At 57.1% G+C, this 15,074-nt stretch overlaps 1 protein-coding gene across 2 annotated transcripts; it reads left to right on the forward strand.

Moving 5' to 3' along the window:
* The first annotated feature begins 206 nt into the window (after positions 1–206).
* Positions 207–10,501, forward strand: CCDC97 (coiled-coil domain containing 97). 2 transcript variants are annotated; one of them, XM_086352656.1, is made up of 5 exons: positions 207–305; positions 3,511–3,966; positions 5,782–6,060; positions 6,490–6,619; positions 8,377–10,501. In XM_086352656.1, exons 1-5 carry the CDS (start codon positions 266–268, stop codon positions 8,495–8,497), a joined length of 1,026 nt encoding a protein of 341 aa, XP_086208782.1. In that variant the 5' UTR covers positions 207–265; the 3' UTR covers positions 8,498–10,501. The 2 variants fall into 2 exon arrangements, with proteins under 2 accessions (XP_086208782.1, XP_086208781.1); XM_086352655.1 differs by lacking the exons at positions 6,490–6,619; positions 8,377–10,501 and having other exon boundaries at positions 5,782–6,446.
* Positions 10,502–15,074: the final 4,573 nt, after the last annotated feature.

Genomic DNA, 15,074 nt, shown 5'->3' on the forward strand with positions numbered 1-15,074 from the left:
TCGAAGCCGTTCAGGTTGGCGGGGGTGGCCCGGAAGAGCCTATCCGGCCCTGACTCCCTTTTCCTGCCCGGCTCGAGTGGGCGGGGCCGGACAGCAGCATGCGTGCGCATAGAAAGGGCCGCCTTCGTCCCGGAACTTTGGTTCCTAATGCCGTGGAGCACCCGGTCCCAGGAACGTACTCAGCCGGAAGTTGCCCCTAAGGACCTGCGTCCGGAATTGGTGTTAGGAGCTCGCCACGGCGGGTAAAAAGTCGTAGACAATCGGGATGGAGGCCGTAGCGACCGCGGCGAGGGAACCTGGTGAAGGTGAGGTCCTGGCAGCGCGGAGGCGGCAGGAGGGTGGGGCTGCAGTGTCACTGTGAAATGTTTCCCCTTGAAGGTGAAGAAGGGACTCTATAAAAGAGGGCACCTGTGTTCGGCCTTACCTGGCCGCTTCAGGCTGACCTCTTTTATCCCATCGCCTCCCCCGAAATTAATCTCCTCCAGCTCTTTCCGTGGCCCGGGATAACCCGTTTCCTTACCAGGCTGACTCAGACTAGCAAACCTGTTCCTGTCCCGGGCTAACTCTCCCATTATTTCAGCCAACCTTGCTTTCTCATGTTATCTCTTTCCCTTGACTCCTCCCCTCCCACGCAGACTCTTATTTGCTAATGCCTCCCCGCATTTCACTCTAATTCCCTTTCCCCGAAAGTCCACAGTCCCATGTGCTTACTCAGGGTCGTTAATCCATTTCTGTGCTCTCTTTTGTTTTTCAGTCTCTTTATTTCTCCTGATGCCTCTCCCATCAGTACCTAAAATGCTTTTGTTTTGCTCATCCAAATTCTGTCCTGGTGCTTCAGGGTATGTGGGGTGAGGTGCGGTTAGGAGGTTGGTTGAAACATCACAGGCCAAGAATTGGCCATTGTTGAAGCTGGATAATGGGTATATTGGGGGGAGGGGGGTGTCATTGTACTACTTCTGTGCATGTTTGAAATATTCCATAATAATAATAAAAAAGTTTTAACCTAAAAAGCTATCCCTTGATTGCATGCTGCCTTCCAGATACCATTTAATCTTCTCCAAAGAGTCATTTACATTTGCCTCCTCTTCCCACCCACTGCTGTCTGGCTTTTACCTTCAGAAACTGCACTGATTAGGGTCCCCAGTGACCTCCCAGTGTAGTTTGTTTTTGTTTTTACTTTTTAAGAAAGATTTATGTATTAATTATTTATGGCTGGGGTGGCTCTTTGTTGCTGCATGGAGGCTTTCTCTAGTTGTAGAGAGCCAGGGGCTACTCTTTGTTGCGATGCGTGGGCTTCTCACTGTGGTGGCTTCTCTTGTTGCAGAGCGCAGGCTCAGTAGTCCTGACCTACCGGTTTATTTGCTCCAAGGCATGTGGGATCTTCCCGGACCAGGGATCAAACCAGTGTCCCTTGCATTGCAAGGTGGATTCTCAACCATTGTACCACCAAGGAAGCCCTACTCTGTAGTTAAACCACATGGCCAAGTTCAGGTTTTTTTTCTTTTTTAAACTACTTGCAGAATTTGATGCCATTGACCCCTCTGTCTTTACTGAATGTTTTTCTTTGGTTTCTGTGACACCATTCTTTCTGATTTCCTTCCTATCTCTCAGGCTCCTCCTGCTCAGCCAGCGTTAGTTTCCCATGGCTGCTGTAGCAAATGACCACAAACTGGGTGGCTTAAAACAACAGAAATTTCTTCTCTCACGGTTCTGGAGGCCAGGAGTCTGAAATCAGTATCACTGAGTTGACATCAAAGTGTCAGCAGGGCCGAGGAGGCTCTAAGGGAGAACACACTCCTCACCTCTCCTAGCTTCTGGTGGCTCCTTGCATTCCTTGGTTTGTTCCCACATCACTCCAATCTCTGCTGCTGTCTTCACCTTGCCTTCTCCTCTGGGTACATCAGATCCCCCTTTGACAGGACACTTGTAATGGCATTTAGGGCCCACCAGGATAATCCAAGAGAATCCCCCTGTTTCAAGGTCCATACCTTAATCACATCTGCAAAGACTTTCTGAGTTTTGTGGGGTTTTTTTGGCCATGTAAGGTTAACATTCATGGGTTCCAGGAATTAAGATGTGGCTATATTGGGGGGCCATTTTTAGCCTCTCACAGCCTCCTTCCCATCCAGTCAGGGCTCTTTCTTAGTCCCTCCTCTCTTTTCATCCCTCACACAATCTCCTGTACCCTCCCCGTGACTTATTTCCTTCAGCTCCACTGCTTTCCTTGTCTCTGATGACTTCTGTAACTGTCCCCAGAGCAACACTTCTCTCCTGAGAAGTCTCCAGCCCCCGGTACCAGCAGTCTCATAAATGCCTTCCCTTGGGTGTCTCCTGGGCCTGTCATACCATCCATGTCCCAAATTGGTCTCAACATCTTCCCCCAAACGTGCTCCTCATCCATGCCTGTGTGTCAGGGACAGTTTGACCAGTTTACTGGCCAGAGGCCTGGACCTTAACTGAATGCCTTCCTCACCTTCCAGCCCTTCAATCCCATGACTTGTCCTAGTCAGCCTCTCAAGCATCTTTTTAATCTGTCCTCTCTTCCACAGCCCCTTACATGGTCCAGCCCAGTCTTCTCTTGCCTCAGTGATTAAAACACTCCCTGAAGCCCATTGCACCTAATAATCACCACCCTCTTTCTCTTCCCCATCCAAGTCAAGCTACCTAAAGGAGTTGTCTCTACTTCCCCTCTTCACTTATTTCCTGCTTGCAGTAGCCTTGCTCCAGTTCCCGCCACTTTTGAGAAACAGCTCTCACCAAGGCTTGCCCAGCCCTCAGCTTTTCTGTTTCCAGTGCCTGTACTGGCTTTGACCTTGTCTGTCTTCTCCCATCAGACCAGGTGCTCCCTGGGAGCTGATTTGGATCCCTCAGTGGATCCTCAGCATTGCCCAGCTCGGGGCCCAGCATAGATTTACAGTTGCTGAAAAGTGGTTAGATGGATGTGTGTGACTAGGAGAGAAGGATGAATGAATGAGTGAACGAGTTAGTGAATGTATTGATGATTTCATGAACAAGGGAAAAGGCAAAATTGAGTGAATCAGTGAATGAAGTGGTCAAGGACTAAGGAAACAGACCAGGCAAACTTCTCTCTCAGGGCCTTTGCACTGGCTCTTTCCTCTGCCACTTCCCACAGAAATCTCATGGCTCAGTCCCTGATGACCTCAGGTTTCTACTGAAATGTCACTTTTTTGGCAAGACCTTCACTGACTGTCCACTTAAAACTGCAGCCTGATCCCCATACCCTCCTCCTTCCCTCTTAATTTTCCTGCACAGCTCTTGGAACCACCTAACCCTATTATTTTTACTAATTATGTTTCCATTTGTCTGCCTTCCCCACTGAACTGTCAATCTCTTGCTTCGGGTGGTCTCTCTAGGTCTAGAACAGTGCCAAGAATATAGCAGGTGCTCGCTAAATGTGAAACGAGTGAGTGAGTGAGCACTCATTCCCTGCCACCCACTCTCTATCCCCTCTCCCATCCCTGGAGTGACTGATCTCCCCTCTCCCCACAGGCCACACAGAGCCCAGTCCTGGGCACTGGGGGGAGCTGAGCTGGACGCCGGTCCTGCCCAGACCCCAGGACAAGGCGGAAGCAGCAGAGGGAACGCCAAGGGCCTTAGATGCTGACCCCCCTGAGGTGGAGGACCCGGCGGTGAGTGCCATGCTGCACGCGGTGGCTGCCAGCCGCCTGCCCGTGTGCAGCCAGCAGCAGGGTGAGCCCGACCTGACGGAGCCGGAAAAGGTGGCCATCCTGGGCCAGCTGTACCACGAGAAGCCGTTGGTGTTCCTGGAGCGCTTCCGCACGGGCCTCCGGGAGGAGCATCTGGCCTGCTTTGGACACTTGCGCGGTGACCACCGCGCAGACTTCTACTGTGCCGAGGTGGCCCGGCAAGGCACAACCCGACCCCGCACGCTGCGCACCCGCCTGCGTAACCGCCGCTACGCTGCCCTGCGTGAGCTCATCCAAGGTGTGGGGGCACACGGGCTGAGGGGGAGGGGACTGCGGCAGAGGAAGTAGAAACAAGGGTGCGAGAGCAGAAACAGACGGAGATCCTGGCGAGACGGAGACAGAAATGTGAGGTGACAGGGCGCGATAGGGAGAGACAAGCAGGGACTCGGGGAGAGAATGGCACAGGCAGTGAGAAGGGCTGGAATCTTGCAGATGACAGAAGTGCCATAACCGGTCATCCCTCACGAAAACTAGGTCCCTACCTCGTACTGTACAAAGAGGCATTGCCAGAAACCTAGAGGAATATGTTCAGGAAAGGCCTCTTGAAACACACACACATGTGAAAAGCATGGAGAAAAACATCAGTGGGACTTCCCTGGTGTCCAGTGGTTAAGACTTCACCTTCCAGTCCAGGGGGTACGGGTTCATCCCCTGGTCAGGCAGCTAAGATCCCACATGCCTCAGGACCAATAACCCGAAATACAAAACAGAAGCAGTATTGTCACAAGATTCAATTAAGACTTTAAAAATGGTCCACCTCAAAAAATCTTTTAAACAAAACAGGAAAGAAAATATCAGTACCTTTTTCTCTTTTAATTTTTAAATTTTTTAAAAATGTTTGTGTAACATTGGTACCTTTTTGACCATGATGTAATTACAAGCAGCTTTGTGAGCGAAGACACCAGAACTAAAAGATGTTAAAAGATGAGAGCAAATGAAGGAGAGGGTGAGTTAAGATTCTAGTCAGAGAGAAGGCACAGGCTATAGAGAAGGGGAACTGGGGAGGGACACAGTGACAGATGAGGAGCAGGGATGAAGAGCTGAGGGAGAGTGAGTGAATGAAGCAAGTGGGGTGAGACGGTAGAAACTGAAGAAACGGGAGAGAGAGAGAGAGACTGGGGCAGACAGGGGCAGAGGAGGGGAGGGAGAAACCGAGACCCAGAGAGAGAGTGTGTGCTGGTGAGAGATAAGGAGAGAGAGAAACTGACTGTGGTGGGAAACACCGGAAACAGAGACATAGGGGTAAGAGGGGGGACAAGACAGAGCCCAAGACAGGGCTCTTGAGGGCGGGGCTGAGCAGGCTGAACCGTTATCTAAGGGACAGAGCCACCTCTACAGGGGCAGACAGCCAGGGGAGGTGCAAAGGCCCTGAGACTGAGGGGCAGGGAAACCCGGCCCACCTGAGGGGTGAGGTGTGGGGTTTGGAAGACCAACAGGGATGCCCATGCCTGGGCAGGTACCCTGCGAGACCTGATCCAGTGCACACGCACGCCCGCTCCATGCAGATGTATTCTTAACGTGTCCAGCAGTGCAGGCGTGTCCAGGCAACAGCCAGAAGGAGGTTCAGCAGACAGGCGTGCATGATCTACACACTGGCTCCCCTTCTGCATCCTGCTCACAATGCCCTGCTCACCATCTCTGAGACACAGGGGCCCAAGGAGTGTGCTGATGTGTGCACGCACACATGGGGTGCAAATTCTTGCCAGTACAGCTGCACAGGGGCCCTAGGCCAGCAGGGCCTCGGGCCAGAATGTCCAGCAACCTGACTGCACCCGACAAACTTGGGACACGTGAGTCCACACGTAGATACAGGCCTGGTCACGTTCACGTGCTCACACACCTTCGTGAGTTCTCATGGTCACGACCTCAGACATCTGTGCATGTTTTACTGCATTCCTGAATTGGACAGTCACACACTTGTGTGTCTACAGCTTCCGGTCAGCATGGTTCCACGCCTGGGTAGACACAGGTCTGCCCAGATGCTCACCCCTACCCAGGCCCTTGCCTCACCCGCCGACCCTGACCCCCCCCCCACCCTGTCTCCTCCGTGCAGGGGGCGAGTACTTCAGCGATGAGCAGATGCGCTTCCGCGCCCCACTCCTGTATGAGCAGTACATTGGGCAGTACCTGACCCAGGAGGAGCTCAGCGCCCGCACCCCGGCCCACCGGCCACCCAAGCCTGGCCCCCCTGGCACGCCCACCTGCCCGCTCTCCGACCTGCTGCTCCAGTCCTACCAGGAGCGGGAGCTGCAGCAGCGGCTGCTCCAGCAGCAGGAGGAGGAGGAGGCCTGCCTGGAGGAGGAGGACGAGGAGGAAGATGAAGATGAGGAAGGTGAGGCCAGAGGCCAGGGGGCCCCAGCGTCGGCACACCCAGCCCCAGCCTGTGTGCCTTGGCTCCTTGGCGGCAGCGCCTGCAGGAACAGACAGCACATCCTCCCCTGCTGCCCTGAGCACCCCAGCCCTTCCGTCCTCTCCAGCATCCCTGTCCCCCTCCTTGAAGGACATCCCTCACCTCCAGGCCTTTGCTCATGCTGTTCCCTCCGCCTGGAGGGCCCTCCCTTGATCGCCCTCCTTCAGGTGTCAGGTCCACCCTGTTCTGCGGCCTCCAAAACACCGAGTTGTCATGGGTTTGATGTATGCCCTGGGAAGGTAGGGACGGGGCCATCGCAGTCACTGCCCTGTTCCCAGGGCCACCCAGCATGAGGGACGCAGCTCTCTGTGCACCCCTCACACACCCCCACCCTGGGCGTCTCCCCTACAGACCAGAGACCTGGCAAAGACTCGGAGGCCTGGGTCCCTGACTCGGAGGAGAGGCTGATCCTGCGGGAAGAGTTCACCAGCCGCATGCACCAGCGCTTCCTGGATGGCAAGGATGGGGACTTTGACTACAGGTGCTCCCCTGCCCTCGCCCCTGGTCCCCCAGCCTGGCACCCCACAGGGCAGGGGCCCTGGGTTCACCCAGCTCAGGGGTGATCAGAGGTCAGTGGGTGACCCTGGAGTAGCTTTGTCCATCTCTGAGCGTCTGTCCCTTCCCCCGAAAGAGGGATTTGAGCAGGGCTGACATTCAGCTCCACGTTGATAGACCACCGAAACATTCCTGTCCAGGTAGATGGTATGGCGGCCTGATACGAAGTGTCCCCAGGACTGCAGACCTCCTCATGCTGCAGGAAGTCATCACTGGCAGGGTGATGCCTGGTGTGGAGGGGCCTGTGCCGGGCGCCCGTGCCGTGCTGCTTGTTCATTTCTCCAGTACAACCCCAGGGATAAGATTCCCAGGCCACCTGGGTGAAAAGAGATTTTGCATCAAGGAAAAGGACACAGGCGAGTGAAGTATCAGAGTGAAAAGATAGATGCTTTTGTCAACTGTGGCAGCCTCGCCTTGTGGTCCGAAACATCAGGTGTGGCAGCAGAGGGCCCACCCCCCACAACACGTGAACAAGCAGCCCCTCGGGTCTCATCAGTAGATTGGCAGTCCTCATTGCCTTGGCCACGCCAGCCCCTGGTACCAGAGCATCTCTGGTCCAGTCTGGGATCCCCAGCTCCAGAGGCAATTCTGGCTGATCCACTTCGACATTTATCACTCTCAGGGTTCCACACAAAGCAGTGAGTAGAGTACCTGGGCACTCGGTAAGGACACCACTGCCATCATAAAGCCAGGTCCCCATGAGGAAGTCAGACCCAGCATGGGGAGTGGTGTGGGCCGAAGCCTGTCCCATCTCGGGGGGTGGGGGAGCTGCTGGCCTGCATTCACCACTAGGTTCTCAGCGCAGCCATGTCCAGACTCTGGGGATCAAGCAGCAAACAAAACCAGTGGAAGGGTTCTCTGTCCAAGGGCATCCCACTCCAGTGAGGAAGGCAAAAAAACGATCTAGTGAGGGAGCCAGGGAGAAAAAGCAGCGGGGTGGGTGATGAGGTGGCCAGGAGAGGCTGAGCAGGTGACATTTGAGCAGAGAGCTGCAGCAGGGGATGAGTAGGCAATGCGAAAACCTGGGGGAAGAGCATTCCCAGCAGGGTGGGTGAGGGGTGAGGAGGGAGGCAGGCGTCTCATCAGAGGGGAGGGGGCTGGACCGGATAAGGCTTCCTGCACTGGAGAGTGTGAGCAGGCCTGGGAGGGTCCTCCTCACAGCTGGACCCCTGGCCGCCTGAGGACAAGGTTTCTCCCTGTCAGCACTGTGGACCTTTTGGTCCAGATAATCCTTTGTGCAGACTGTCCTTCGTGCAATGGGCATTGAACAGCCTGCCTGGCCTGTACCTCCTGAACACCAGCAGCAGCCCCTCTCCAAGTTGTAACAACCAAAATGTCCCCAGTTACAACGAATGTTCCCTGAGGTGGGGGTGGGGGGCAGAATCTTCCTGGTTGGGAAGCGCTGCCTCTGGGGAATGTGGGCCCATGTGTCACCACATCTTCCAGCTTTTTAAGAGAAACCAGAAGTTGTCTTGTAAGATCTTTCTTTGGCAAGTGTTACTTTTTGTGTGAAGCCCTCAGAGACCCAGCCTAACCCAACTGTAAGTTAGCTCCAACTTAGAGCTGCCAGCACATGGCCTTTCATTTCGGGGGGCACCCCGGGCCCCAGCTCCTCCACCGGGTGAGAATCGGGAAGGCCCGAGTGCAGGCAGAGCCTATCCCTGACAGCCCCTCCCCCTGCAGCACCGTGGATGACAACCCCGACTTCGACAACCTGGACATCGTGGCCCGGGACGAGGAGGAGAGGTACTTCGACGAGGAGGAGCCCGAGGACGCGCCCAGCCCAGAGCTGGACGGGGACTGATGGCTGCGGCCACCTCCCGCCCGCACGAGGCCGCTGATGACAGGCCAGCTCAGGGACTTTCTCTAAGCAGAAGCAGGGCGGTTGCCCGGTACCATCAAGCCTGGCGGTGGTCTCCATGCCCTCACCCCAACTTTGCCTGGGCATCCTCCCACCCCCTTTCTCTCTGCCTTTCTAGCTCCTGCTGTCTCTGTCTGTCTCTCCCCACCTCCCTATTTTTCCTTTCTGCCTTTCTCTTTCTTCCCCTCCTTCCGTGCCTTGGCTCCTGTCCCCACAACGTCCTGAGATGAACATCCTCCCCTGGACCTAGGCCAGGGGGCCCTCTGTGGCTGGAACTGGCCAGGTTGACCTCAGAGCAGTGCTCCACCACTCTGCCCCCGCCAACCCTGCCCTGACTCTCCTGCACTCTGCAATGGGGTCTCAGGCTCGCAGGTGCACCTCCTTGCCTGTTACCTACTGTCTCCTGTCGATTCAGCTCTCGGGATCCATGGCCACACATTCCCATCTCTTTTAGCCTTTGTGCTGGTTCTGTCCCTCTCTGCCTTTATCTCTGGGTTTCAGGATCCCTGCCCTCTCCCCAGGCCGTCAGCATCCCCCATCCTGGCTGCTGAGTAACCCAGCCTCGCTGTGGACAGCGGGGAGACCCTGGGAGTGGCCTCCTGCCCTCACCTCTCCCTCAGGGCTCAGGTTTGGGAATGGTGGGCAGGAGCAACGTGGGACCACGGGCCTGCCAGGTTGGGTAGGGGGGACTCTCCCCTCCCAGCATCCCTCTCCCAGCCACAATTTTCCCTTCCTTCCTTCCTTCACTTCCTCCACTTCCCTCTCCCTCTCCTGTTTACACTCCCCGAATACGCACAGGCTGTTATCATGGGTCCTGAGTCATCCCACATACACACACAGTCGGCCCCAGCCTCCCTGCCCCCAGCCAGCCACAGAGCCGGCCCCGCGGAGCCCCCTGCCGCCCTGGGCTAATGGGAGCCAGATGGCCGCCTGGTGACTCAGCAGCCGGCCTGTGGGAACCCAGGCGTCCTGCCTTCCCATGGCCCCGCACTCAGCTCATGCTCCCCCAGCAGACATACACAGAAGAGGCTGGCTGCTAACGGGGGGAGGACACAGGCCATGCGTTGGAGAAGAGGGGTGTGGGGACCCCTCCTGTGAGCCAGGCCATGGCCTGGCCTGAAAGCCCTCTCAAAACTGCCTCCAGCATGCGGCCCAGGGTGAAGGGAGATCCCAAGGACTCCTGGGGCCACAGCACTTAACCCCCAGGGCTTGGCTCTGCCCTCTGGGTCAACTGGAATTAGAGCCAGACACAGAAATTGAAAGCTGGATGGAGGCTGGAGTTGGGGGGGTGCTCGGTATGGTTCAGATAGATTATTGAATAAGAAAGCTTCTAGTTCCTGAGCAGTTCGGTCCTGTGCCAGGCCCTAGCCAGGTGCCTGATGCTGCACTGAACCTCCAGACAGCCCCAGGAAGCAGGGGCTCCGTCCCATTTCATGTGTGGGCCATGGGTGGCCCAGAAAGGAGATGTCACATATTCAAGGCCAAGACCACCGTGCCTGGCCTGCCTGTCCACTCTCAGGGCCATGTGGCATGGACGGACACACCCATTTCTCAGGGGTACTGACTGAAGGAGAGTCAGCTGCTGAGGCTGCTAACAGTGGATAACACCTTTGGGGCCCTCCTGCTATGCTAGGCACTGCCCTTCCTCTCCACAGACGCATGGAATCTTCTAGTGTTTAGTCAGTACCTGAATCACTGAACCATCACAGAGATCCTGTGCAGTACATACTCTCAGCACTGACATTGCATCTCGGAGGAGGCGCAAGGCCCTTCTGTCAGCCAGACCCACAGCTTGCAAAGATGAAGAGGAGGGGATGTTTGTCTCAGGTGCTTGTGTTCATGCCCTCGAGTTGTGAGGGGTCTTTCATACCACAAATATCAGCCCTGGATGACCTGTGCGTTTTTCATTTGATCATTAAATTTGTGATATACTGTGCCATACATAAATTTGTTACATAATTTTTTAAGTGATGAGAGACAGCATTTTGAGTCAGAATTAGGGTTAGTCAGATGGCGGAGCAGGAGCGTCTGTACCCGAGAGACAGAGGTGGAGCCCGGAGACACACCCCCGTCAGAGCCGCTGAGACACAGAGGTGCCCAGAGAGGCGCCTACCCCTCTGCTTCCGCTCCTGGGGTTGGGGTGGGCGGAAAGGCTGAATCAGGGAGGGGACAGCCCCTCTGAGGGCATCCGGCCCCCACCCCCGTGTCTCTGGTCTGTCCTCCCGTTCGGGCTCTGCTGGCAGCCAGCTCCCCTCACACACACACATCTGACACCTCTCTGTGTCCCACCAGAGCCAAACCTGTCCCAGCCCCTCTCCTCACTGTCCCCTCCTTCCTCTGCTCCTCCCCTTGCTCCGTCTTCTCTCTGGGGGACTGTCTCTGCAGCTCTGTCAGCATCTCCCTGCCACTTTTCATCTCCCCTCTCTCAGCCCCTTCTCTTTCCGCCGCTTTGCCCTCCACCTTTCTCTCCTTGTTTTTCCCTCCCTCTGTCTCTGCTTCCCCATACCTTTCTGTCGCAGCTCCCCGCCCCAGCTGCTCCCCTTGGCTTCACCCTCATTTTTTCCTACCCCTCTGCTGTCTCCTGGCTCACCCCCCTCGTCCCCACTGTTGGTCTCTCTCCCAGATCCTGGGAAGCCCAACGGGAATGTGCGGGTCAGGGCTTCACTGGTGGCCCCTGGGAGCCCAGGATGAGGGGTCACCACCTCGCCCCCACCCAGAAAGGGGGCGGGAAGGGGCAGCGAGGCTGTGGCCTGTCTGGCCAGAAGGAAGTGACTCTGCTGTGGCCTGGTCACCCCCCGCCCCCAAGGACCTGCCGGGCTGCTACCGCCCCCGGGCTGGGGCCGAGTAAACACAGCCGCCGGCAGCTCAAGATATTTATACCGAGGTCTGGGCGTGGGTCCAGTGCCCACCACAGCCCCTGCCCTGCCCTGCCCGCCACAGCCAGCCCCGAGCCAACGTGGCACCAGCCTGCAAGGGGACGCGGCCGCAGACACAGCCAGCCTCCACTCGGCACGGAGGCCGCCAGGCGTGTCGCTTGGGACGCCAGCGGCTTCACTGGGGACACAGGATGCCCCCCTGCCCTGGAGACACCAGAGCACAAATGCAGCCCCGCACAGGCAGCTGCCCGTGAACGTGAGCACACACTCCACTGAAAACTCCAAAGCGACAGCACAAAATAGAGACCCACGCAGCTGCTCACACACTGAAGTCATCAGCCCACATGTGGGGACACAATGCAGACACCACCTGCTCACAGACACCACAGAGGCTGAGAACACCGGTCCCGGAGACGGACACGCACACACACCGCAAGGACAGCAAGCATGTGGCAGACACACCCCACAGACACAAACATGCTCAGAATACCAGCAACACACACTGATCACGAAACAATGTAACCCAGAAGCCGCTGGCCCACAGACACACTGGGAACTGTTACACACACATACTGAAAACAGCCTGAGTAGGAAACACCACACACACACTACACCTCCTGGAAACACACTTTTCTCACAGACCATAAACACACTTCTACTCAAACTTAAGCTAAGAATGTATAGATTTACACCTAGAGAAGAGCAAGGGTGTTGAGAAAAGAATCCAGAGAAATAACACACCCCAGGGACACAACAAATTTACACACACAGACTAACCGAGTCACATGGTGTCACGACACAGAAACCAGAGTGCACACCGGCTTGTACAGCAGAAACACAAAGCAGGTGCAAACGCCACGAATGCAGCACAGTCACACACACACACACAAATTCACATTAAAAACACGAAAGACACCAACACACTGGATGTCCAGAGATCGAGGCAGAAGGGGATTTGCTTTCCCTCTGCCTCACCGCCCCCCTCCCTTTCTCCCTCTCTCGCTGACCCCGTCCCAGGTCCCAGGCACGTCTGGGGGAGGGGGCAGGAAGGCCTGGGCTGGCCTCCCTCGGCCCTGCTTCCTGCCCCGTGGGGGCCGGACGGGAAGCTGGGGCTCCAGCCGGAACCCAGGCTCCCCCCACGACTTCCCTCCCCGCCCCGGCTGCCCGCGGAGGCGGGGGAGGGGAGCGGCGGGCCCCCCCGAACCCCCGGGTTCGCCTCTGCGGCTGGCTGGGGGCCGGTCCTGCGAGGTCCTGACCGAGCCCGGCCTCCCCGCGGGGGCCCGGTGCGGGAGCGGCCGCCCGGGGGCCGCCCCCGCGGCCCGGAAGGTGCTGAGCCCGCGGCTTTCCCTGCCCCCGGCGCCCGGGCAGGTGGGCGGGGTGTGGCCCGGGGGCGGGGCCGGGGCTCGGAGGCCGCGGGAGCGCGCGGCCCGGTGCGCGGCCGGGACTTGTCCCGGGCCCAGGCGCGAGCCGGGCGTGTGAGGGCCGCGGCCCCGGGGGTGTGTCTGGGTGTGGGGGACTCTCCGTCTGGGCCCCGGGGTGTGACAGCGCGTCTGGGTATGACGGGGCGGCCGCCATCCGGAGGGCCGTGGGGGGACTCCCCGGGCTGAGCGTGTGGAGCGGCAGCTGTCAGGCCGAGCAGCGGCACGACCGCCCGCCCGGCCGGCAGTCTGCGCGGTCCTGACGTGTCAGGTCTCCGTGTGTGGGACGCGCCTGGGTGGGGCCGTGACGTGTCAGGCCGTGTGCGTGCACGCTGTGCCTGTGGGTGACGGTGACCCCTTGGAGGATGTTTGTGTAACTGCTGGTGGGTCGCAACCGGAGTCTCGTTTCATTTCCTGACCTGCTCGGATGCTGCGAGGAGTGTGTGCGTGACACTCCTCTTCCTGTCTGCTGTGCGGTGGTTGTGACCAGGACCCCACAGGAAAAACTTGGGTCACTGCGTCTTGCCGTGTCCCCGTTGAAGTCTCTGCTTATGGTGTGTCCCAGCGGAACTCCAAGCCTGGACTGTGTGCATGGAATGGGGCAGTGTGTCACACTGGCACCAGGTCTCCCAGCCAATGCCTCGTGGGTCCCGCAGGTGTTTGTGTGCGTGTCCATTGTGGCACTCAGGCGACTGGGACGCTGTGGGACCTTTACCCGTATCTGAACCTCTGTGTGAATGTGAATGTGTGCATACATATGCCACATCCTCGTGGGGCTGCAGTGACTACTCTTCTATCCTCGCGTCCTTGCCGGCACCTCCACACCAGAGGCTGCTAACAATGGTGACACTTCCTTGAACAGAGACCTCCTCTGGTCCCCCATCTCACGCCCGGCCCTTTATGGCTCCCAGACCTGGGGCAAGAGGAGTGACCACATGTCTACCGCTGGTCTGGGCTGGAGGAGGCAGATGCTGGGACTCATACATCCTGACCTAGAGCCGCTGTCCCCCGCCCCCGCCCCCGCCCCCGCCCCCGCCCCCGCCCCCAACAAAGGAAGCTCAGCACTCACACCATCCTCCCCCAGGGGGGGTCACTGAGCCAAACAGGTTAAGGAGAAGGGCAAGGGAGAGACAGGAACTGAAACCAGGGAGGAAGAGGGGAAACAGAGGCCAGAGAAAGAGGAAGCAGGGGAGAGTTCACCAGCAAGACCCCAGCAGATGGGAACAAACAGAGCAAAGGGAAACCCACCCCAGCTCAAGGTGCTGTCATTTCTCTCCTGGACAATCAGTCTCCCTGCACTCACCCTCATCCCCCTTCAGTCTGCTCTCACCCATCAGCCAGAAGGAACCTCTGAGCAGGTCAAATCACATCCCTCTTCTGTTCAAAACCCTGTCATGGTGCCTGCCTCCCTCAGAGAACAGGTTCTCACAGGTTCCTTGATTGGGGTCTGGAAGGTGGGACCAGTGCAGAAGTCGTGTGCATAAACCCTCAACTCCAGCTGCCCGGATTCGAATCCCAGCTTTGCCATTTGCTAGCTGTGTGACCTTAACAAGTCACTTAACCTCTCTGTGCCTCAGTATTCCCATCTGTGGAATGGGGAGCAAATGGTCCCTGTAGCAGGAGTTGTCAGGCTTTTCCTATCAAGGGTCAGATAGTAAAGGTTTTTGACTTTGCACAGTTTTTACTCAGCTGTGCCCTTGTAGCACTAAAACAGCCACAGACAGTACAGTAGGGAACGACCATGGCTGTGGTCCAGTAAAACTTTATTTACAGAAATAGGCAGCCCGTCAGAATTTGCCTCAGGAGATAGTTTGCCAACCCCTGCTTTCTTGAGCTGTGGGGAGAATGCCCTGAGCTAGAAGCTCCATACCTAGCGTGGAGAATTGTTTTTATTACTCTCTGGCCTGTGAGTGTTGCTTTCTGACTCAGATCTTAACACCCTTCCCTATGCCCCTCCCTTCTAACCGCACTGGCCTCTTTCCTGTGTAGCTTACCCCAAGTTCATCTTCACTTCCAGGCCTTTGCTTTTGTCCTCCTACCAAGAACACCCTCCCCCATCCTCCCCCAAACTGCCATTTTGGCTTCCTTTAAGTCCCAAATGCCACCTCCTCCAAGAAGCCTTCCCTCCTCCCCAAAGCCATCTCTAGCCCATCCTGCTTTCCTATTTTTGCACAACGCTACTATGTCTGTCTCCTCCCCAGAAAGTAGGTTGTTGGTGGGCAGGAA

The sequence above is a fragment of the Bos grunniens genome, chromosome 18, assembly GCF_055505025.1.
Source record: "Bos grunniens cultivar Pamir isolate PY7600 chromosome 18, Bosgru_T2T1.0, whole genome shotgun sequence".
Classification (NCBI taxonomy): Eukaryota; Metazoa; Chordata; class Mammalia; order Artiodactyla; family Bovidae; genus Bos; species Bos grunniens.

What these genes read in the sequence shown, in the direction of transcription:
- CCDC97 (XM_086352655.1), top strand. Translation starts at nt 266, where the DNA reads ATGGAGGCCGTAGCGACCGCGGCGAGGGAACCTGGTGAAG. An exon ending in GGCGAGGGAACCTGGTGAAG is followed by an intron (nt 306 to 3,510) that starts GTGAGGTCCTGG and finishes CTCTCCCCACAG; the next exon opens with GCCACACAGAGCCCAGTCCT. An exon ending in CCTGCGTGAGCTCATCCAAG is followed by an intron (nt 3,967 to 5,781) that starts GTGTGGGGGCAC and finishes TCCTCCGTGCAG; the next exon opens with GGGGCGAGTACTTCAGCGAT.